The following is a 26138-nucleotide window of genomic DNA, read 5'->3' as shown; positions in this document are numbered from 1 at the left end:
AGTCCCCCTAACAGCTGTAAGTTTAGTTGACCTTTTCAAAGAATTAGCTTTTGGTTCCATTCATTTTTTTCTTTGCTTACTGTTTTTGTATTCTCTAATTCATTAGTTTCTGCTCTTTTCTTTATTATTTTCTTTCTTCTGCTTGCTTTATTTCAGATTTAATTTGCTGTTTTCATTGTCTTAAGATGAAAAGATAGGTTATTTATGATCTTTTCTCCTTCCAGTTTTGCTGAGATATAATTGACATACAGCACTGTATAAATGTAAAGTGTACAGCATAATAATATGGCTTAATATGTCATGAAAAGGTTATCATAATAAGTTGAGTGAACATCATCTTATATAGCTGTAAAATTAAATAGGAAAAAAATTTCCTTGCAATGAGGATTCTTAGGATTTACTGTCTTAACAATTTTCATATATAATATGTAGCAGTGTTAATTATATTTATCATGTATTACATCCTAGTACTTAGTTATCTTAGAACTGGAAGTTTATACCTTCTGACTGCTTTGATCCATTTCCCCATCCTCTGGTAACCACAAATTTGATCTCTTTTTTTCTGTAAGTTTGTTTGCTTTTGAGGTATAATTGACCTACAACACTATATGTTAGTTCCTGTTTTACAATATAGTGAATCAAGGTCTGTATAGTCAAAACTATGGTTTTTCCTGTAGTCATGTTTGGATATGAGAGTTGGACCATAAAGAAGTCTGAGTGCGGAAGAATTGATGTTTTCTAACTGTGGTTGTGCCTTGGACTGCAAGGAGATTAGACCATTCAATAATTAAAGATTTTAAAATTTAAAAAAAAATAAAAAAATTAAAAATAAAATTAAAAAAAAAAAATAAAGTTAATCAACCCTGAATATTCATTGAAAGGATTGATGCTGGTGCACCAATACTTTGGCCACCTGATGTGAAGAGCTGACTCACTGGAAAAGACCCTGGTGCTGGGAAAATTGAGGGTAGGAAGAGAAGAGGGCGACAGAGGAGGAGATGGTTGGATGACATCACTAATTCAGTGGACATGAGTTTGAGTAGATTCCTGGTAGTGGTGAAGGACGGGGCAGCCTGGTGTGCACAGTCCATAGGGTTGCAGAGAGCCAGATGAAGCTTAGTGACTGAACAGTTTGTGTACGTTTCACAATAATCACAATTCTGTGATATATCACTGTACAAAATTATTGCATAGCTATTGACCATATTCCTCACATTGACTATTCCATCCCCTTGACCCATTTACTTTTTTAACTGGAAGCTTGTGCCTCTCAGTCTCCCTCGCCTCATTTTCCCCTCTCCCACTCTGGCAGCCACCCCTTTGTTCTCTTTATCTATAACTATGTTTCTATTTTGTTATGTTTGTTAATTTGTTTACTTTTTTTGATTCCTCATATAAGTAAAAGCATTCAGTATTTGTCTTTTTCTGACTTTCTTCATTTAGCGTGGTACCACCGAGGTCCATCCGGATTGTCACAAATGGCAAGATTCCTTTCCTTTTGATGACTGAGTAATATTATATTTGTGTGTGTATACACATATTCATATATATATATATATATATATTTTATCCACTCATCTATTGATGGGCGTTGTGGTGGCTTCTGTATCTTGGCTGTTGTGAATAATGATACAGTTAACATAGGGTGTTTGTATCTTTTCTAATTAGTGTTTCATTCTCTTTGGTTAAATACCTAGGAGTGGCATTCCAGGGCTTAGGGTCATTCTATTTTTAAGTTTTTGAGGAGTATCCATACTGTTTTCCATCGCAGCTATACAAATTTACATTCCCAACAACAGTGCATGAAGGCTCCCTTTTCTCCACATTTGTTATTTGTTATTGTCTTTTGGATGATAGCCATTCTGACATGCTTGAGGTAAGATCTTTTTAAATATAGGTATTTACAGCTTTAAGTTTTCCTCTGAGCATTAGTTTATGTGTATGGCCCAAGTTTTGGTATGTTGTGTTTTTGTTTTCCTTCATCTCAGTGTCTTTTGATTTTTTCCTTGACCTACTGATTCTTTAGGAGTATGTTGTTTAATTTCCAGGTATTTATGAATTTCCCAGTTTACTCCTATAAGTGATTTCTTGTTTCAGTTCATTGTGATCAGAAAATTTTGTTATTTCTGTCTTTTTTAATTTATTGAAATTTGTTTCACATCGTAGCGTATGATCTATCATGAAGAGTATTTATTCCATGTGCACTTGAGAAGAGTGCTTCTGTTGGATGAAGTGTTCTGTGGATGTCTGTTAGATCTAATTCATTTATAGTGTTATTCAGGTCTTTTACTTCCTTACTGATTTTCTTCCTAGTTGTTTTGTGGAAATATTGAAGTTAATTGAAACTTGGAATTATTAGCATTGGATTATCTGTTTCTCCTTTCATTTTCTGTCCATTTTTACTTCTCTTTTGGCCCTCTCTTGTTTCTATTGTTTAAGTGAATGTATGTTTATAATTATTATACCTTCCTAATGGATTGACTCATTTATCCTTAAGAAATTTCTCCATTTCTAATAGCGTCTTTTGTTTTATTTATTTATTTATTTTTTTAATTTTAAAATCTTTAATTCTTACATGCGTTCCCAAACATGAACCCCCCTCCCACCTCCCTCCCCACAACATCTCTCTGGGTCATCCCCACCCACCAGTCCCAAGCAAGCTGCACCCTACGTCAGACATGGACTGGCGATTCAATTCTTACATGACAGTATACATGTTAGAATTCCCATTCTGAAAATAGAAAGCCCAGAGATAAATCCACACACATATGGACACCTTATCTTTGACAAAGGAGGCAAGAATATAAAGACAATCTCTTTAACAAGTGGTGCTGGGAAAACTGGTCAACCACTTGTAAAAGAATGAAACTAGATCACTTTCTAACACCGTACACAAAAATAAACTCAAAATGGATTAAAGATCTAAATGTAAGATCAGAAACTATAAAACTCCTAGAGGAGAACATAGGCAAAACACTCTCAGACATAAATCACAGCAGGATCCTCTATGATCCACCTCCCAGAATTCTGGAAATAAAAGCAAAAGTAAACAAATGGGATCTAATTAAAATTAAAAGCTTCTGCACAACAAAGGAAAATATAAGCAAGGTGAAAAGACAGCCTTCTGAATGGGAGAAGATAATAGCAAATGAAGCAACTGACAAACAACTAATCTCAAAAATATACAAGCAACTTCTGCAGCTCAATTCCAGGAAAATAAACGACCCAATCAATAAATGGGCCAAAGAACTAAATAGACATTTCTCCAAAGAAGACATACAGGTGGCGTCTTTTGTTTTAAAGCTAATTTTGTCTAAGAATAGTCACTCCAGCTTTCTTGTGGTGGTTGTTTGCATGAGACCTTTTCCACCTTTTTACTTTCAATTTCTTTGTATTTTTGTATCTTTAAGTGTAAAGTGTGTCAGCTAGAGACATTGCATAATGGCTCTTGTATTGTTTTAAATGTAATCTGACAGAACCTACCTTTTGATGAATATATATATAATCCATTCACATTTTATATTATTATTGACATAATAAATTTATGCCTGCCATTTTATATTTTGTTTTCTGTCTCATGTCCTTTATCCCTCCTTTACTGCTTTCTTTTGAATTAAATTAATAATATATCATCTTAATTTGTAATACAGCATTTTAATTTCATTAATGATTTTTTTCATTGTACTTACATATTTCATTAATGGTTGCTGTAGGCCTTACCATGTATAGCTTAATTTATCATAGTCAGTTTAAGATTGATAGTAACTTAATTCCAGTGAGTTATAGAAATTTTCCCCCTATGTAGATCTCTGCTTCTCTTTGTGGTATTTTTATTATACGTAGATATTGCAAGTGTTACATACCCCGCAATACATTGTTATAATTATTGCTTTCTATAAATTTATCTCTTAAAGAAGTGGAGAAAAATGAGCATGTATATATTGCTTTTGCTGTGTTAACTTTATCATTTCTGGTTCTCTATTCCCTTGAATTTGAGGTCATTTCCTTATAGTTCAATGTGGCTTTGCTCCCACCCACCTCCTCTGTGCTGTGCTTGGCAACTATGTTGCATATGTATGTTGCATACGTTGTGTTTCTCTATAGGCTTGACAATACATTTTATACATGCTGTTTTATAAAATTGCTTTTTAATTCAAGTGAGAAGAAATACACAAACTATCCTTTATAATTACATAATTTCCTTTGCTAGAGCACTTTTGTTTCTTTATATATATTTGAATTACTTTCTGGTTTCACTTGCTTTCAGCTTAAGGAATTTCTTTTGATATTTCTTGCAAAGCAAGTCTGTTGGCAACAGATTCTCTTAGTTTTTGGTTTATCTGGGAATATCTTTATTTCACCTTCATTTTTGAAAGATAACTTTGCTTGATATAGAATTCTCATTTGAGGCTTTCTGGTTTTATGTGTGTGTTTGTTTTTTGTACTTTGACTGTTTTCTCACTGCCTTCTGACTTCCATTGTTTCTGCCGAGAAGCCAGCATTTAATCTTTCTTGCTGTTCAAGATTTTGCCCTTGTCTTCAGGTTTCAATGCTTTTACTGTACAATATTTGTAGATCTCTACCTTCATCCTACCTGCAATTTGTTGAGCTTCCTAAAAGTATAGGTTAATGTTTTTCATAAGTTTTCAGCTGTTATTTCTTTGAATATTTTTTCTGCTTCATCACCTGTTCCCCTTTTCCCTCTTCTCTCCTCCTGGTATTCTCATTGATATGTTGGCGTCCCTCATTTCTCTGACATTGTTTTTTCTTTGTTCTGTCTCTTGTCTGCTTTTCGAATTGATGACATAATTCCTGTGAACTGCCTTCAGTTTCACTATTTCTTCCTTCTTTTGAGTCCCTCTTGTGAATTTTTCATTTCAGTTTTACCTTTTATCTCAAGAATTTCTCATTGGTTCTTTAAAAAATAATTTCTAGCTCTTTATTGATATTCTCTGTTTGATGTGAAATTGTCATTATACCTTGCTTTTCTGCTTTAATTGTAATATCCTTTACTTCTTTGAACATATTCATAATGGCTACTTTGAAGTCTTATTAAATTTGGTGTCTCTCACAGGCACTTTTCTTGCCTGCTTTTTTGCTCACGTACAGGTCATGTTTTCCTTCTTTGTGACTTTTGGAGTCTCATAATTTTTGTTGGAAACTTAGTGTTGAAATAATATATTGTAGCAACTTTTAGTATTGCCCTCTGTCCTCCTCCTGCCCCTGGCTTGTTATTGTTGTTTGATTGTTTCTTTAGTGACTAGCTGAATTATTCTTGTGAAACCTGCCCCCCAAATATGAATCTTCTTGTTCCTTAGTTACCCTGGAATGACAGCGGTTTGGGTATGGGTCTTTTGGGGTGTCTCCTTCTCTGACCACACCCAGCTGTTCAGCTCCACTGATTGTTGTTTTTAATAATGCCCTGAAGCATATATTGCTACACACACTGATCAGTCAGAGTTTAAAAGGGCAAGCATTAAGTCTCTATCTGAAATTTATTTTGACCCTGTAGGGCTCCTACCAGCTACCTCTATCCCTCAGTTGTTTCTGGCAGCATAACGGTCTGCAGTTTAGCTTACTTACCAACATATCTATTAGTTTCCTCCCTGTCTATTCTGTTTTTAAGAGCATCGTTAGACCTTTCCACACTTAGTTGCAAATGACCTCAGTTTCTTAGGAAGAGATTTGGATCCTGATGTTTTATGGTATGCTCTCCTTCTGGCCAAAATCTGTGTCATGGTTGTTGAACTGCGATAGTGGGACAATGGCACATTTCTCCCTGTGCATTCCATGCCCCAGGAGACGAGCACTTGGGAACAAGGAGATCAATAGTAGCCTTAGATTTTATATCTTGCCAGGCTTGGAACCTCTGATTTATGAACTACATATGAGCTGGGTCTAGTGTAATTTGGACTTCAGTGTTTAGGTCCAGCCTGTGTCTCAGGAATTGAAATTGGGTGGAAGAAGGTTGTTCCTCATCTATCGGCCACACTCACCTGAAACTTAGCCTCAGCAGCAGGTAGATAGAGAAATACTGATGACCTGCCTGTGTTGAGGTGATAACCCACCAACTGGAAGGTGGGAGCAGAGGGAACAGTGTTGTTGATTGCACCAGTCTGTAGTGTTTCTGTATCCAGGGAGGTGGAAGGAGAGACAGCGTGAGTATTGGTTCAAATACAACAGACTCTCACTCTTCGTACCAAATTCTATTTGGTTTTCTTGAATCAATGTTTCTTTATTTGTTGTATACTCATAGGGCCATTTTCCAGACATTGTAAATAGTATTTGCTTTGTTTGTTATCATTTTCACTAGTTTCACTGGGGAATAGGCCCATAGAGGTCTTCACGCTGTTTTTGTTGGAAGTGAAACTCTGAACCTGTACTTTTAAATGAGGATTACCGTATTTTGCTGTTTTAGAGAAGAATGTTCACATGTTTTGAAAAGCTTAAAGATTTTTTCCCAGGGGAGAAAGCTGCTAGGAAATGAAAAGGAATTCTGTGGCAGAACATAGAATTTTCTAAAATTAATGTGTTTTCATTGCACTTTTGAGTTTATTCCACAGCGCTGTTTTCATTAATTGAAATTTTTCTGATTTTTAACAGTAGTTGTGACATCATGATTTTAAAAACCCATTTAGAAAGCATCATTTAATTACCTTAATTCCCTTTTATTTTTCCTTAATTATAAGCATGACATTTGGAAGTGTAATTAATGTGTTTTTTTTGTTTGTTTTTGATAGAGGCAGTAATGAACCAGGAAAAAAGAAACAGCATATCTGTCATATTGAAGGATGTGGAAAAGTTTATGGCAAAACATCTCACCTACGAGCACATCTTCGCTGGCATACTGGAGAAAGACCTTTTATATGCAACTGGATGTTTTGTGGCAAAAGATTTACAAGGAGTGATGAGCTTCAGAGACATAGAAGAACTCATACAGGTTAGTTGGTTTATTTTAGGTCTTGTTACTTCTTTTCTCAATGCTTAGATGAAACTTTTAGTGATAGTGAGCTATGAAATTGAAAATACAAAAATTAGAGATTATTCACTTTAGTGATTAAATGAAAGATTTTTAAGATCAAAACTTTTTACCTTATTTCTGAGATATATTTTTTCTATTTTTTGTAAGGTTTATCAGCATAATTTAAGGGACTTGGAATTTATTCCATTTATTCCATTTGGAATTTTATTCCATTTATTCCTTTTTTTCTTAGTGTGTTGAACTGACATATATTACTTTTTGTCAGTTTAAATTAAAAGAGTTGAATTACCATCTTATTGGTGATCTTAATTAGTTTTTTATAATCCAGATAATTGAGTGAAGTATCAAGAACCATATGACAAATACCTACCTAAACTCTTTTCCAAAACTGACAGCTATTAACATGTTATTTTTTAACAAAACAAGTCATATAAAGTTAACATCATCTTTGTCCTCCTACCTCCCAAAGACAACAGCTGCCATGAATTTACTCTTACGTATTTTGTTCATGGATATATATATATATATGAAATACTGTTTTGTGTGTTCTGTAGAACTTCATGTAAATGATATATTACTGTATCATAATTTCACTTACGTTTTGTAATCTGTCCATGTTCATATCAACACACATACATGCGTGTGTCTGAATACATGTCTGCTTCTTTGAACTGCTGTGTGGCATTGTATCACAGCTTCACTACACTGTGTAATCCAGTCCCCACACTCTTTAGATGACTTCCAGTTTGTTTTTTGCTGTCACGGACTTTACTGCTTTGAACATACAGTGAACATGTACAAGAAGTAGAATTACTGGATCTTAGAGAATGTGTATGTTTGATTTTGCTAGATGAACACTGGCGCCTCCAAAGTGGCTGTCACCATCTCTGTTACTCTAGGGATTGATCAGGAGTTTCCACTGTGCTGTGTGTTCACCAGTACTCAGTAGCTTCAGGCTTTGAAACTTTTTGTTAGTCTAAAATGGTTTCCGAGTTTTTAAATTAGCATTCTTCCTGATTATAGTGAGATGAAGCATCTTTTCATATGTTTATTGGTCGTTTATCTTTTGTTTTCTGCTCTTTTTTATTGTTTTCCTTTTTCTTACTGATTTATATTTTGCAAAAGGTTTTCACATACTGCTAGTGATTATCTTGGTGCCATCTTTTGTCATATGGAAGTTTTACATTTTTATTTAGTCAAATATAACAATATGTAAATATATCCCTTTTACTTTTTTTATGAGATTTTCTTATATCCCAAGATCATAAAGTTTTTAAAAACATGTTTTTCTTGCTGGCTTTAAGGTTTTCTTTCCATAAGTTTGATCTTTTATTAGCCCAGAGTGTTTTTGATGATTTCCTAAAAAGGAAATATAATTCTATTTTTATTCCATGTGGAAAGCCATTTTTTGAATAGTTTAGTTCGTTCTTCATTGATTTGTAATGGAATTTCTCTCATATATTGATGTTCCATTTAAGAATGGCTCAATTTCTGGATTCTCTGTTTTATCTATTTGTCTCTTCCTATAGCGATACTGTACTGTTTTAATAGAAGCTTGTATTCAGTCGTGATATCATGTTGGGCAGTTTTCCCTTTTTGGGGGCATGTAACAGTGATATGCTGTATTTAGAACATGTATAGTTTATATTTTGGGGACTTTAATTATTTATAAAAGCAATGATTTGGGTCAGTTTTTTTCAGTTAGATGTTAACAGTTAACTTGAATCAAGGTACATAAAGGACGAAAGGGGAACTGGAACTGACATTTATTGATCAGCTACTGAATATCAGGTGTTTCAAAAAAATCATCTCATTTGATTCTAACAAAAGCATTGTAAGCTGGAAGTTGGCTCTATTTTATATATTTTTTTTTTCTTTTACTTTACGATACTGTATTGGTTTTGCCATACATCAACATGAATCCGCCATGGGTGTACATGTGTTCCCAATCCTGAACCCCCCTCCCACCTCCCTCCCCATACCATTAGAATATAATCTCAGAGAAGAAATAATGATTGTTAGATCTCTTTGAAGTGATAAATAAAAATTACTTAGTTTGATATGCACACAAGTTAGTAATACAGATGAATCTTAGTGTAATGGCTCAATCACTGAGTTGGCATTATATTAAAAATAAGACTTTTAATTAAAGTTTTAAAAGCTTTCTGTAGTATATTGCACTGGGGTTTGTAATACCACCTCACCTTTCATATTGACAAATGTATTGTGATTAAAAATTAAACCCATAGCAATATTGATATCTGTATAGAAAAATACTCTGCCAGAGTTACTGGATGCAGTATTTCCACTCTGGCTTAGCAATGAGACAGATTAGGGAAGCTGAGAAAATTTGGAACCTCTCACGTTGTGATTTCATCATTTTTGAGAAACAGTGATTTTCTCAAGTTCCTTTCTATTGTACATCCATACTCATACAGATTACATAAGATTAATTTATTGAAGAATTTATTTAAACATTTACTTCAAAAGATTTAATGATTTGGAGGCATAATTTCTTTCTTTTTTTTTTCCTACTTCTTTGGAGGCATAATTTCTTTTTTTAAATGGTCCCCATCATTATCATCTTCTAATAACTTGAATAATTCAGAATTTAATGTACTTAAAGTTTATTTTCAGTATTTCAAACATCTTGAATACATTATTCATGAAATTTTTTATTTAAACATGTTATTTTGAAAAATGTTTGACTTAGCATCAGATACTTATTATTTTTAAGGACATAATATCAGTAATTTTCACTCTTTATTAAAGTTGTTGAAAATAATATGAAACAATCTTTTGAAATAAATTAGTATTGATTAAGTATTTAATGTGTTAAGCTAAAAGCCTTGGTTTTTCATGGCAAGAACAGTATTTAATACCCAACCAGTGCACTAAGTAGAAACTCAGTCATCACCTTACTGTAAATGAAGTAAGGTGGTGAAGAGTTTTTTCTTTTTGCTTTCTGTAAAATAAATTTTAAAATTTTCCAAATGATTCATACATATGGTATTTTAAAAATCAGATCGTTGGGGGAGAATGGATACGTGTGTACGTATGGCTGAGTCCCTTTGCTGTTCACCTGAAACTATCAGAACATTGTTATTTGGCTATATCAACACAAAAAAGACCTTGAAAAAAAAATGAAATCATGTGGAAGAGCTTCAGCTGTTAATCCAAGTCTCTCCTCCCCACCCTGTTCTGCTCCCTGGAGTAAATCATGTGTTTTAACTGTTTCTGCATTCTTTTTTATTAATCCTGTGATGGCTCAATGTATCTATAAAATATGCTTATACTGTTATTTATTGATATCAATATGAAACACTACTGACTTTGTGCAGTGAGAGAATTTACCTCACAGATGGCCAGTAGGCACATAAAAAACTGCTCAACGTTGCTGATCATCAGGGAAATGCAAATCAAAACCACCTCACTGTGACAGTGGCTATCATTAAAAGAACACAAGTGAAAACATGTTGGTGAGGATGGGGAGAAAAGGGAACCCTTTTGTATACTCTTGGTGGCAGTGTAAATTGGTACAGCCACTCTGGAAAATAGTATGGAGGTTTCAAAAAACTAGAAATAGAATTGCCATGTGATTCAGCACTTCCACTCCTGGGTATATGTTCTGGGAAAAAGAATTGAAAAGATACATGCACCCCAGTGTTCATATCAGCATGATTTACACTTACCTAGAAATGAAAGCAGCCTAACTGTCCATCAATACGTGATGTGAAATAAAGATCAATACTGTATGATATCACTTATAAGTGGAATGTAAAATATACAACAAACTAGTGAATATTTTTTTAAAAAAGAAACGGACTCAGGTATAGAGAACAAACTAGTGGTTAAGAATAGGGAAAGGGAAGGGGGTAGATACAGTTTAGGGGTGGGAGATTAAGAGGTACAAACTATTAGGTATAAAATAACTTACAGGAATATACTGTACAGCATAAGAAGTATCACCAATATTTTGTAATAACTATAAATGAAGTATAGCCTTAACAATAGTGAATCACTATATTATGCTCCTATATAACTTATATAATATTGTACATCAATATACTTCTGTCTTAAAAAAGGGACACCAAGTTACAAACTGTCAGAACTCAACACTCCTCCCAAAATAATTTACCTCACCTCACACCAGCAACAACTCTGAATCTTTTCTTTGATTGCGTGTAGGCTACATGTTGTATCACGGCACACCACTCTGTAACAGCGTGTCGCCATGTCTGTCCTTCAGCTTCCATCTCTTCCGCCTTTTAACTTCTCTCACCTAGACTTTTACTCTCTCGTCTTTCTCTTGATGTTAAAATGCTTACATTTTCTTTAATAACCACTGCCTGTTTTATATCGGAGAAGGCAATGGCACCCCAGTCCAGTACTCTTGCCTGGAAAATCCCATGGATGGAGGATCCTGGAAGGCTGCAGTCCATGGAGTCGCTGAGGGTCGACATGACTGAGCGACTTCACTTTCACTTTTCACTTTCATGCATTGGAGAAGGAAATGGCAACCCACTCCAGCATTCTTGCCTGGAGAATCCCAGGGACGGGGGAGCCTGGTGGGCTGCTGTCTATGGGGTCGCACAGGGTCGGACACGACTGAAGTGACTTAGCAGCAGCCTGTTTTATATAGCTTAGTTCTTAACACTGAAAATTAATAAATAATTGTGGTTATGTAATGGACTATGATTATGTGGGTTGCATGTTGTTTCCTGTATATTTTTTTTTCACCCGAAGATTCACATTGCCTTCTTCCCCCTTCCATTGGTTAACTTTATCACCTCCTCTTGTTATTTTAACTTTTCAAGAGAAGTATCAACTCCATCCAGTTTCTCCTTATTCCTGGAGGTCTCCAGCTTTCTGATCAAACACTGACTGATTGCTCTCTAGGACTGGTGCAGAGCTATAATCCTGAAACCTTTCTTCCCTGCTCTGTTGGTTTGGATCCAGTTCTCAAGATCTTACATCCTCAGTTTTCTCAGTTTATTCCCTTTGTTTCTGGAAAACATTCTGAAATGCTTCCTACAAAAAGGCATAGGGAAGTAAATGTGTTTGAAAATGCCTTTACTTTTGCTTTTCAACTTAACTGATAGTTTGGCTAACACAGAACTCTAGGCTGAAAACTATTTTCTTGAAGCATTAATGGCACTGCTCTATTGTCTTCTTGCAACTGTTTTACTAATGATAAGTTACTGTTACTCTTATTTTTTGGTAGGTGACCTAATTTTTCCCCACTAGCTTTTAAGAGCTTATTTTAACTTTTTATTTTGAAGTAATTCTATATTTACAGAGGAATTGCAAAAATAGTAGAGAGAGTTCGCAAATACCCTTCATCTCAGTTCAGTTGCTCAGTCATGACCGACTTTTGTGACCCCATGAGTCACAGCATGCCAGGCCTCTCTGTCCATCACCACCTCCTGGAGTTCACTCAAAATCATGTCCATCGAGTTGGTGATGCCATCCAGCCATCTCATCCTCTGTCGTCCCCTTTTCCTCCTGTCCTCAATCCCTCCCAGCATCAGGGTCTTTTCAGTGAGTCAAGTCTTCGCATGAGGTGGCCAGAATATTGGAGTTTCAGCTTCAGCATCATCTAGCTTCTGTTATTGCTAATGCCTACCATAATACAATGTTAAGAAATTAACATTGGTACAGGTCTATCAATGAAACTACAGGCTTCCCCACAAATATACTTTTTCTCTTGCAGGATTCAGTCCAGAGTACCACATTACATTTATTTGTCATAGACCTTTACTCCTGAAGTCTGTGAAATTTCATTTTTTTTCCCCTGATCTTTTTCTTACCTTGACACTTTAAAGTAAGATGAGGTATCTTGTAGAATATCCCTCATTTTGTGTTTGCCTGATATTTTCTCATGATTAGACTGAAGTTATGAATTGTCTGTGTTTAATTGCATCATATCAGGGAGTACATGATGTCAGTATGTCTTATTATTGGTGATGTTAATATTAATGAGTTAGTTAAGATAGTACTTGCTAGGTATATCCGCTGTAAAGTTTTTCTTTTTTCCTTTCTGTGTTTTATTTATTGGAAGCAAGTGACTAAGTCCATTCAGTATTCAAGGGGAAAATTTATTAAGCTCCATAGCCTAGAGGGAAGTGCATCAAAGAATTTGTGGACTTAACCATAGTAGTTAGTAAATATGTTGGAGGCTATTCGTTGAGTCTACACAAATGTCCTGTTTTTTCTTTAAAAAAAATACTATTTTCACTTTTAGCATTCCTCATTGTATCTTGCCTGAAGATACAATGTAATGTTCTGTGTGATGTTACTGTGATGTGCTAAAGACTATTTTCTATTCCCCTCACTGTTGGTATAATTTTTAGTTGTGCCTCTTGTGTAATGAAGATTTATACTTTTTTCCCCAATGATTTGTTTATTCCATCATTTATTTTCACCACTATGGTATGGGTGGAAGTTTGCGACATTGTACAGGAGACAGGGAGCAAGACCATCCCCAAGAAAAAGAAATGCAAACAAGCAAAATGGCTGGCTAGGAAGGCCTTCCAAAATATGTGAAAAGAAGAGAAGTAAAAAGCAAAGGAGAAAAGGAAAGATATATCCATTTGAATGCAGAGTTCCAAAGAATAGCAAGGAGAGATAAGAAAGCCATCCTCGGTAATCAGTGCAAAGAAATAGAGGAAAACAATAGAATGGCAAAGACTAGAGATCTCTTCAAGAAAATTACAGATACCAAGGGAACATTTCATGCAAAGATGGGCTCAGTAAAGGACAGAAATGGTATGGACCTAACAGAAGCAGAGGATATTAAGAAGAGGTGGGAAGAATAAACAGAAGAACTGTACAAAAAAGATCTTCACAACCCAGATAATCACGATGGTGTGATCACTCACCTAAAGCCAGAGATCCTGGAATGTGAAGTCTAATGGGCCTCAGGAACCACCACTGTGAACAAAGCAAGTGGAGGTGATGGAATTCCAGTGGAGCTATTTCAAATCCTAAAAGGTGATGCTGTGAAAGTGCTTCACTCAATATGCCAGCAAATTTGTAAAATTCAGCAGTGGCCACAGGACTGGAAAAGGTCAGTTTTCATTCCAATCCCAAAGAAAGGCAATGCCAAAGAATGCTGTAACTACCGCACAATTGCACTCATCTCACATGCTAGTAAAGTAATGCTCAAAATTCTCCATCCAGGCTTCAACAGTACATGAACCATGAACTTCCAGATGTTCAAGCTGGTTTTAGAAAAGGCAGAGGAACCAGAGATCAAATGGCCAACATCTGCTGGATCATCAAAAAAGCAAGAGCGTTCCAGAAAGACATCTATTTCTGCTTGATTGACTATCCCAAAGCCTTTAACTGTGTGGGTCACCACAAACTGTGGAAGATTCTCAAAGAGATGGAACTACCAGGCCACCTGACCTGCCTCTTGAGAAACCTATATGGAGGTCAGGAAGCAACAGTTAGAACTGGACATTGAACAGACTGGTTCTAAATAGGAAAAGGAGTACATCAAGGCTGTATATTGTCACTCTGCTTATTTAACTTACATGCAGAGTACATCATGAGAAACACTGGGCTGGGTGAAGCACAAGCTGGAATCAAGATTGCCGGGAGAAATACCAATAAGCTCAGATATGCAGATGACACCACCCTTATGGCAGAAAGTGAAGAACTAAAGAGCCTCTTGATGAAAGTGAAAGTCGAGAGTGAAAAACTTGGCTTAAAGCTCAACATTCAGAAAACGGAGATCATGACATTCGGTCCCATCACTTCATGGCAAATAGATGGAGAAACAGTGGAAACAGTGGCAAACTTTATTTTGGGGGGCTCCAAATTCACTGCAGATGTTGATTGCAGCCATGAAATTAAAAGACGCTTACTTCTTGGAAGGAAAGTTATGACCAAACTAGACAGCATATTCAAAAGCAGAGACATTACTTTGCCAACAAAGGTCTGTCTAATTGAAGCTTTGGTTTTTCCAGTAGTCATGTATGGGTGTGAGAGTTGGACTATAAAGGAAGCTGAGCGTCAAAGAACTGATACTTTTGAACTGTGGTGTTGGAGAAGACTCTTGAGAACTCTTTGGACTGCAAGGAGATCCAACCAGTCCATCCTAAAGGAAATCAGTCCTGTGTGTTCATTGGAAGGACTGATGTTGAAGCTGAAACTCCAATCCTTTGGCCACCTGATGCAGAGAGCTGACTCATTTGAAAAGACCCTGATGCTGGGAAAGATTGAGGGCAGGAGGAGAAGGGGACGACAGAGAATGAGATGTTTGGATGGCATCACCGACTCAGTGGACATGGATTTGGGTAGACTCCGGGAGTTGGTGATGGACAGGGAAGCCTGGCGTGCTGCGGTTCATGGGGTTGCAAAGAGTCGGACATGACTGAGTGACTGAACTAAACTGATGAAAGAGGAGAGTGAAAAAATTGGCTTAAAGCTCAACTTTCAGAAAACTTAAGATCATGGCATCCGGTCCCATAACTTCATGGCAAATAGATGGAGAAACAATGAGATACCTTATTTTCTTGGGCTCCAAAATTGCTCTTGATAGTGACTGCAGCCATGAAATTAAAAGACGCATACTCCTTGAAAGAAAAGTTATGACCAACCTAGACAGCATATTAAAATGTGATGTTACTTTGCCAAGTAAGGTCTGTCTCATCAAGACTATGGTTTTTTCCAGTAGTTGTGTATGGATGTTAGACTATAAGGAAAGCTGAGCGCCAGAGATGATGCTTTTGAACTATGGTGTTGGTGAAGACTCTTGAGAGTCCCTTGGACTGCAAGGCGATCCAACCAGTCCATCCTAAAGGAAATCAGTCCTGAATATTCATTGGAAGGACTGATGTTGAAACTGAAATCCCACACTTGGCCACCTGATGTGCAGAACTGACTCATTTGAAAAGACCCTGATGCTGAGAAAGATTGAAGGCTGGAAGAGAAGGGGACAACAGAGGATGAGCATCACCAACTCAATGGACATGAGTTTGAGTAAACTCCAGGAGTTGGTGATGGACAGGGAGGCCTGGCATGCGCCAGTCCATGGCATCCCAAAGAGTCAGACACAAGTGGGCAACTGAATTGAACTGATGATATTTGTTCATGAATATTTGGTTTTTGAGTTATCATCCAATTTCATCGTTACAAGCACATCTCAGAGATAGTCCCAGTTTGGTTCCAGACGACCTCAGTGAAGAGTGAAGACCTCAGTGAAGAGTGAATATCTCAGTAAAGCCAGTCACACTAATTTTTTGGTCTCGCAGTGCATGTGAAAGTTATGTTTACATAATACTGTAGTCTATTTAAGCATACAGAAGTGTTACATCTTGGAGAAGGAAATGGCAATGCACTTCAGTATTCTTGCCTGGGAAATTATGAACAGAGAAGCGTGGTGGGCTATAGTCCCTGTAGTTGCAAAAGGAGTCAGACACAGCTTAGTGACTGACAACAGCAGCATTCTAAAAAACAATGTACATACCTTAATTTTAAAATGCTTTATTACTGAAAAAGAATAAGTCAGGTGTCATCTGAGCCTTCAGTGAGTTGTGACATCAAAGATCAGTGATCACATATCAGCCTAACAAATATAAAGTAATGCAAAAATGTGAAATATTGCAGTTACCAAAATGTTACTCAAAGATATGAAGTGAGCAGATGCTGTTGGAAAAATGGTGCTGATAGACTTGCTGGATACAGGTTACCACTAACATTCAATTTTTAAAAAACAGTTATTTGCAAAGCACAGTAAAGCAAAGCTTTATAAAACCAGCTATTTCTGTGTTCATTATCTTCCTCACTTTGTTCTATTTTTGGCCATTGAAAGTTGTTTCAGATTGGCTCCTCCATCCTTTTGATATGCCCTCATCCTAAGCTTTCTTATAATCTTTAGTATTCTGTTAATTTCATGGGAAGTAGATGGGGAAACAGTGGAAACAGTGTCAGACTTTATTTTGGGGGGCTCCAAAATCACTGCAGATGGTGACTGCAGCCATGAAATTAAAAGACAATTACTCCTTGGAAGAAAAGGTATGACCAACCTAGACGGTATATTCAAAAGCAGAGACATTACTTTGCCGACTAAGGTCCGTCTAGTCAAGGCTATGGTTTTTCCTGTGGTCATGTATGGATGTGAGAGTTGGACTGTGAAGAAGGCTGAGCGCCGAAGAATTGATGCTTTGAACTGTGGTGTTGGAGAAGACTCTTTGAGAGTCCCTTGGACTGCAAGGAGATCCAACCAGTCCATTCTGAAGGAGATCAGCCCTGGGATTTCTTTGGAAGGAATGATGCTAAAGCTGAAACTCCAGTACTTTGGCCACCTCATGCAAAGAGTTGACTCATTGGAAAAGACTCTGATGCTGGGAGGGATTGGAGGCAGGAGGAGAAGGGGACGACCGAGGATGAGATGGCTGGATGGCATCACTGACTCGATGGACATGAGTCTGAGTGAACTCTGGGAGTTGGTGATGGACAGGGAGGCCTGGCGTGCTGCGATTCATGGGGTTGCAAAGAGTCAGACACGACTGAGTGACTGAACTGAACTGAATTTCATAAAATGTATGTGAGCGTAGTTTTTCATTTATGATACAATTCTGGATGGAATTTTCAACGCTGGGTCCTCCCCCACCACCCTACATCCACTCATTCACCCTTTTTTATGTTTTGCTCATTTTGGACTCCTTCTAGATGTATGTTGGACTGCCTATATTGATTTTTTTTCGCACCTTTTCTTTTACTTGTCTTTTTACCTTTTCTTATATTTTCAATGAAATTCCGTAACTTTAGCTTCAGGTATTTTTGTTGAATTGTTTTTTAATTTCCAAGAGTGATTTTTGTTTCTTTTTTATTGCATCTTGTTCTTATTGTATAAATACAGGAGCTTACTGGAAGTCTCATGTTTCCTCCAGGGTCATATTTTTTTGTCTGTATTTCGCTTTTTCCGAGGTAGGCTTACGTGCATTGTCCAGTGATCCCAGGCTTTTGTTTAAACAGATGGTGATGATGATGATCATGACGATGATGAACGTGACTGACAAATATGTTTAAGTGAAAGAATGTGAAATCATTGTTAACTGGTGGCCTTCTTTTTAGGAAATTGAGTAGGGGCACTGTGTGTTATATTGAAAGGGACCTAATTATCAACATGTAGTACTACAATGTGGAACCATATTTCTTTAGATAGAAATTCTCAAATATTTTGCCCCAGTTTTTTAACAGTAGGGCTAATATTCCATGTATAGGCTTCAGTTTACTGTTTTATACTCCATATCTCCCTCTCATTATTTTAGTTCCATACTTCCACAGAGTTCTACAAGAGACAAATTGGCTCTTTTCTAGAACATATCCTCTTCCTTGATAATCTCTATTCTTATTTGCAGAAATGTGATCCAGTTAAACTTACATAACAATGCAAAATAGAAGTGAGTTTCACAGGACTTTTTTTTCCTTTTGTTCTACCAACTTTGCCCCTGTGGGCCCTGATTAGCAGGTACAAACAGCAAATACTTTAGGAGAAACCATGTATATCTGGCAAGAGAACTGAGAAAAGGGGCGCTTGACTCCAAGGCCAGCCTGTTTGTGGGTTGCACTGTAGTAGTGTCTGCATAAGCTGCTAAAATATTGAGAAAATACCTTTGTGTTTGGTTAGAGGAATCAGGAAATATTGGGCCCTCAGTGAATATGAGGGGAATTACTTTTTTTTTCTTTCTTTGTCATTTCACTCTGAAGGTAATGCCAACCATGATGCATGTGCAGGACAGTGAAGGAACCCCCCCAGAATACTGGCTTTCTGCCCAGAGAAACCAGAAAGAAAGGACACTTGGGGGTTGGAGAGTATGAGGATAAGTTTGTAGAGATCTATAAAAGGTGATCCCCTATTTTCTGTACAGAATAAAGTAAGTTCTGGACTCTGTACTGCACATGCACAGAACAATCCCCAAGAACCATAGCAGAGGCCTCAAAGACTGAAATAAACCACCACCTAATCTCTGGCATGTGCTAGGCATACTCAAAGAGCATAATGAAGTCTTTAAAAATAAATTAATATTGAAATTACTGATCAAAGAAGGCAAGCTGTCGCTTTTAGTATGAACCTGAAGGGATTGTTTTGCTAAAATAGAACTGTTCTCTAGAGGATTTGTGATAGAACCCAGAGTCACCATGAAATAGTATTAAAAAATGTCCAGGAGGCAATCCAGAATTACTCAGCGTACTATGTATCCACCCTGTCAAGATGATCCACATGTTAGAATTATTAGATGAAGACTTGTTAAGAATTGTCAGAGGATCTAGACACTTCACTAAAGAGAATATACATGTGACAGATAAGCACATGAAAAGATGCTCAGCGTCATCTTTTATTTGGGGGAATGCAAATTAATACTGCCGCAAGATACCTGTGACTTATTAGAATGGCTAAAACAAAAAGTAAGAACATAAAACTCCTGACAATTAGAAGTACTGACAAAATTACAGAGCTGGAACTTCATTGCTGGTGGGAATGCAGAATGACACAGCACTTTTGAAAAACATTTTGGAATTTTCTTATAAAAGTTAAACAGATACTTAACCATATCCACTCCCAAGTATTCATCCTAGCTTTGAATATACAGGACAGATTTATGTGTAATCACCCAAACTGTATACAACCCTAATATTCTTCAGCTGGTAGATGGATGAAATGTTGTGGTATATCCATATGTTGGAGTACTGCTCCACAGAGTAGAGGAATGAATTATTACTACACAAAACCACATGGATGAAATTTAGATGCATTATGCTAAGTGAAAGCATCCAGCTTCAAAAGGCTACCAATTGAATGATTCCATTTACATGATGGAATAAGAAAATCAAAACTGTACAAATGGAGAACAGTTCAGTGTTTCCTAATGTGTGATGGAGGAGAGTTTGACTGTGAAAAACCATCAAGAAGAAATTTTATTAAGTGAAAGCAGTTCTTCTATATTGGAATTTTGGTGATAGCTACGTGACTTAATGTGTTTATCAAAACGCATAGAACTATGTAGAACTGTATGCAAATTGAAACATTTTCAAAAGCATGAGACAATACTTACCTTTGAGAAATTGCAGTCTAAAAATTGAGGGAGATTTTCTAGTTAATTTTTATTTTAACAGTTCCAATGAATTTCTTGCTCAGCTTCACACATATGCCTCATGCAATGTGTGTAGAGCCAGAGCGACTCCTGAAAACAGTTTTGTGCAGTTCCACCATTTTATAAATAAGGACTAAACATAAGTCTTAAGAGGTTGATTGACTTCTTTATCAAGGCTTGAAACTTAGTTCCTTGAGCCGAGTTGAGTTACATAGTGATGAGCCATGGAAGCAATAAGTTCAGACAAGCAGTGACAGTCAGCAGTAGTTAACATAACTGATCTCCTTCAGTGTGCTGGGTTTCTGAATGCTTTTTAAAATACACTTTCTCATTTCATCCTTTGAACAGTAACATAAAATAGGTATTTCTGCTATTCCCAGTTAAAAATGAAGAAACTGAGAATTGGAGAGAGAAGTTGCCGGGAATTATATAATTGGTCAGTGGAGCAGAGTCAGAATTTTTATCTTGAACTAGAAGCCACTTATACAAGAAGATATGATGTCAGGATGTACAAGCAGTTCAGTGTTTGGGAACCATGATGTTTGTGACAATAGATGAAAAAAGGTAGGCGGAGATCAATAGGATGTTTCATATACTTGATTTTTTTTCTGCAGTTATAGGAAATGAGGAACCATTGGAAATTTTCAATATTCAGATGGTCACTTTTTCATTTTCAACCATTTGATATTTGTATGGAGGACAGATTTCTAGGGAATAATTTTGAGACCAATTAGTAAAGACAGTAGGAACTTTTGGTAAGATCCTAATAAAACAGAATTTGTAAGGTGTACTTGGGACCAGTTTAAGAGATGTCTGTGTAATAAAATTAACAGTAGTTGGTGACTGATTAAATGTGAGAAGAGAGAGGAAAGATATCAATGATGACTACTGCAGTTGAAATAGGGAGAATTCAGGAAAAGGATTGGTATAGTGTGGAATGTCTGTCTCCCTTCACTTCTGTTGATTTTGCTTCTTGTGGTTTAGAGCTCTTTTGGTGTAGGTACTTACATGTTTCTAAGTGTTACAGCTTCTTGGTGGAGTGATACTTTTATTATTATAAAGTACCCTTATCTCTAGTAGTAATTTTTATCTTTAATAAGTAATTTTTAGTATAGCTATTCAAACTCTGTTTGCACAGTATATCTGTTTTCCATCCTTTTAGCCTCCTCATGTCTTTGAATTTAAAGGTAGTTTCTCTTAGATGGCATAATGGTGTGTCATTTTTTAAAATCCATCCTGTCAATTTCTGCCTTTTGGAGAGTTTAATTCATATTTAAGGCAATTACTGATAAAGACTTCTGCCATTTTAGTATTTGTTTTCTATTTGTCTTCATGTCTTCTTTTTTGTTCCTGAGTTTCTCCATTGTTGACATTTTGTGTTAAATACTGCTCATGTGTTATTTTAATTACTTTGTAATTTTTTTATATATGTAGGTATAGGTATGTATATAGGTATGTGTATATGTTAATATATATAAATGTTTTATATCTATATGTAGTTTTCTTAGTGGTTCCTGCTTTGAGTATTACAGTTCACATCTTTTAACAGTCTAATTTGGATTAATACCAGCTTTATTTCAGTAGCATGCAAAAACTTTCTCCTACATAGTTCTGCCTCCACTTATGCTGTTATTTTCACTAATTGCATCTTTGTATATGGTGTACCCCTCAACACAGATTTATAAGTCTTATGCAGTCTTGTTTGAATCCAGATGGGGGGAAATGAGTAAACAGCGCATTTATGCTGTCTTTTGTGTTTGTCTGTATAGTTACTTCACGTGGCATTCTTTATTTTCTCATGTGTATTCTAGTTGTCGTTTAGTATTTTTCATTTCAGCCCGAAGGACCACCCCCCCCCTTAACATTTCTTATAGGTGTGACAGATTCCTTCAGTTTTTTATCAATCTGGAAACATCTTAGTTTCTCCCTAGTTTTGAAAGATGTTTTTGCAGTATATAAAATTCTTGGTTGATAGGTTTTTTCCTTTCACCTCATTGAATATATCATCCCATTGCTTTCAGACATCTATGATCTCTGATGAAAAACAAATCAGCTGATTTTCTTTATAATGATCCTTTGTAGATGATAAGTCACTTCTCTCTTGCTGCTTTCTAGATTCTTTTTTTTTTTTTAACTTCAAACAGTTTGATTATTATGTGTCTCAGTGTGAATTTCTTTTCATTTAACCTGCTTAAAGTTAGTTGTGGTTCTTCCATGTGTATATTAATGTTTTTCATCAAATTTGGGGAATTTTCAGACCAATTAATCTCTCCCTCTTTTCTGAGAGGCTTTGTGTGCATGTTGGGGGACCCTCAGCTCTCAGCCAGACAATGCTTGTTCTCTTCCTTCTCTTACGGAGCCTCAGAGGATAGGTAGGCCTTAAAAGTGAGAGTTTGGTTCTTCTCAACCCTTCTCCTGAGTATGTTCACAGCCCTAAGCATGTACGTGGCTTCTACATTCCAAGGAGTATGTCAGAACTTTTTAGAGCCCCTATGGCTATCTCATACCTCTGGGCTTTTTAAGTTTTTTGTTTATCTGTTTATTATTTGGCCCAAGTATTAGTCATTGTTTCAGGTATCCATGAAGTTAAAATACTTGTCTATAATTGCTTTAGACAAATACATGCTCTTCTCTATTCCCGGAGGAAGACTTTTTGCATTGGAGCACTTCCAAGGAATGTTGACTGCAACAATATTTTAAGTCTTCCAAAGAAGCAATGATGATTGTTTGGGAAAGAAGTTTTGAAAGGGCTCTCACTTTGTTCTGCTCCCTCTGGTGGCTACCAGGCTGCTGGGAACACCACAAAACTTGCTGTTCTTACCAAGAATTAGCCATTTTCCTTATAAAACACTCCCTGAGTTACAGGAACCCTTAATTAATTTACAGAGTCTAAATGAGTTGATTTGATTGTTTATTTTTCCCCCAGTTTTCTGAGTCTTTTCACAGAGGAGTTAAGTTTTGGTCACTCTCTTTACTAATATTGTCTCTTTCATATTTTGGAGAGGAATTCCCCTTTTATTTCTGAGAATTATAAGGATAGGAAAGTTAATGAGTTCTTTTTGTGACATGTTGAATGATGCATTCTATGGCATATCTGGGAGATCAAATTCCTATTTTAGGACTCTGTATCTTGATGTAGCCATCAATTTATAAATGATAGTTAAAACCATTAGAGTAGATAAGATTGCCTTTTAAACAAGTATTAATAAGAAAATGACCAAAAGGGCTTCTCTGTTTGAGCAGATAATTGCTGAAGGAGGAAATGAAAAAATTCTCATGATGTAGATTGATGTCTACAAATTCTATGGTCTCAAATCTCAGCCAGTCTCTCAGAACGTCCTATCAATCTTACTCTTTTCTTCAGCTTTCACATTGCCTTAGTAATTATCTAAACCTTCTCAAGTCTTTTTTTTTTAGCACATTATTTAACAGTTTTATTTTAAAAATAAAATCATTATATTCAGCATCAATAATAATGATAACAGCCATGTGACTCATAGGTTTCTTAATATTTTCACTCTCATACTTTAGCACCCTCAAGTTGTCTTATTTCTCGTTACTCCCACTTAACTTTCCTTTATCTGTCTTCTACTTTAAGAAAACTTAAGCCACATAACTTCTCTCAAATTATCATTTCTCCCTCTATTAATTTACTTTTATCCCCAGGTAATGATAGGGGAGAATTAAGGGTACTCATGAAGAGGTGTCCAGGGGGGACTGATAGGACTATCCCAATAGGCATTGGAGGGATCCAGGGACTACAGGTTTCTCAGTTTGAATAATTAGGTTTTTAAGAACAAATCAATATATAATTTCTGTAAAGTGAATTATGTATAAAAATCTGGAAAGAAATTGTATAGATGCTACAAATGGATGGTTGATTGAAGTTATCCATTGAGCAAAGGATATGTATTTTGCTTTGCTATAACAAATGCCATACATTTAAAAATGTCCCTGTAGTGGGTTGAATTGTGTCTCCCAGAAAGAGAGACAGTTTCTACTCCATAGAATTTGTGAATGTGACCTTATTGGGAGATAGTTCTTTGCAGATGAGATGCATTAAGAGGAAGTTATAACTATTCCTAGTGCCTAGCATTTAGGACCTAGTGGACGTTAAATCCAAGGACAGACATCCGTATCATAAAGAGATGATACACAGGGGGCAAGGCCATGTGAAGGCAGAGGGAAACACTGGAGAGCTGCACCTATAAGCCAACCAGTGCCAAGGATCGCCAGAAGTCACCCACAGCTGGGAAGAGGCAAGGAAGGATTCTTCTCTAGAGCCTTTGATGGGAGAATTGTGCTACTGACACCTTGATTTTTGGCATCTAGTTCCATAACTGTGAGAGTCTGTTGTCTCTAAGCCACACAGTTGGTGGTTTTTTGTTTTTGTTTTCTTTTTTATAGTAGCCCTTGGAAACTAATAAAATCTCTTAGGTCACTCTTGAAATTATTTTAGTTGATAAATATGCAGATATGTTATCAAATGGCAGGCTTTGAAAAATATTCATAAATGTGTTTTTTACATTGTATTAGCTTAGGTTTAAGTGTAACCTGAAAATGAAATTATAGGTAGGACTCTGACAGCTAAATAATTGGCTCTTGATGGAGTACCTCAAATAAATAAAAATTAAAAGATGTTTTATTCCATTCATCCCTTCAAATCTATGATTCCATTTGAAAATCTCAGCTAATTTTTTTTTTCTGAGAGAAACGCTGTTATATCATGTTAGGAAATAATCTGCATAATTTCTAAGTTTGCATCTTCTACTTACATCCTTTTTATATGTATAAATATATATAGTATATATAAATACTACTATATTTGAATAATCATGTCATACAGCATGGCATTTTATTGATAATCTAGATAAGATATGCAGCTTTTTAATATTCAGTTTATTAAACCAAAGTCGGTTTGGTTACATCCTTTAGATTTTCTTAGAGAAAAAAAAATTGAAATTTCTTGACATGCTTTTGAAACTTGAAGATATTTTATAGATCTTGATCCATATTATAGATCACCTGTAATTTACTTTTTGAATTATGCTTTATCTTTTCAAGGTGATATCTTTATTAGTTTGCTACTGCTCCCAAGACAAGCTATCCCAAATTTAGCAGCTTAAAACACACTTTTTTATATAAGCTGTTTAAGTCCGAAGTCTTAGTAGGCTTAGCCTGAGTCCTCTGCTTAACATCTCATAAGTTGAAATCAGGGTGTTGACTGGGTCATGTTCCCAACTGAAGTCTCTGGGGAAGCATCTGCTTCCAGACATATTCACACTGACAGTCGAATTCAGTGTTCGCTGTGGTAGGATGGTGGTCCTTGTTTCCTTGCCGTCTGTCAGTGGGGGCTGATGTTTGCTCCTGGAGGTGACCCACATTCCTTCTCATACTTTCCACGTGGAAACTGCCCCCACTTGCAGCCAGCAGCAACAGGTCAAGTTCTTCTCACACTTCTAGTTTCTCCTGCTGCATTTTTCTGACTCCAGCTGAAGAAAGCTGTCTGCTTTCAAGAGCTCATGTGATTAGATTGGGCCCACTCGATAATTAAGAGCAGTCTCTCTATAGTAACCTTTTTAAACTCGGTCACATCCCTTTTGGCATGTGATAAAATGTATACACAATTCCAGGGATTGGGACACAGGCATCTTTGTAGGGGATTCAAGAGGGAGAGGACATATGTATACCTATGGCTGATTCATGTTGAGGTTTGACAGAAAACAACAAAATTCTGTAAAGCAATTATCCTTTAATTAAAAAAAAAGAAACGTACACACAATTCCAGGGGTTGGGACACGGGGATCTTTTTAGGGAGTTGGGGCATTTTGCCCACTGTAAGTATTAATAACTAATATCGACAGTTTTGATAACTAGTTGCATTAAGTATAAAAAGTGTTAACCCTACTAAAATAATTATTGAAATAATTCTAAATATAAATACAAAAAAAGATACTGTAGGATATATAGTTAGTATAAGAACTCTCTGCCTCCTTATATTTTATAAAGTATAATGATAATGTTTGCCAAAGAGGTAGGAAATTGTCTTC

The 26138-nt window shown here is 36.1% G+C and overlaps 1 protein-coding gene across 2 annotated transcripts in view; it reads left to right on the top strand.

Annotated features, from left to right (window-relative positions):
* The window catches only part of SP4 (Sp4 transcription factor), a 79219-nt gene that overhangs the window by 46229 nt on the left and 6852 nt on the right, over positions 1–26138 (top strand). For both annotated transcript variants that reach the window (XM_018047337.1, XM_018047338.1), the window contains exon 5: positions 6741–6940. In XM_018047337.1, the coding sequence (XP_017902826.1) occupies positions 6741–6940 (200 nt within the window). The remainder of the gene's footprint in view (positions 1–6740; positions 6941–26138) is intronic.

Source organism: Capra hircus, chromosome 4 (assembly GCF_001704415.2).
Source record: "Capra hircus breed San Clemente chromosome 4, ASM170441v1, whole genome shotgun sequence".
NCBI classification, from domain to species: domain Eukaryota; kingdom Metazoa; phylum Chordata; class Mammalia; order Artiodactyla; family Bovidae; genus Capra; species Capra hircus.
The sequence above is the reverse complement of the archived record's forward strand: the minus strand, read 5'-3'. Positions and strand labels throughout refer to the sequence as shown.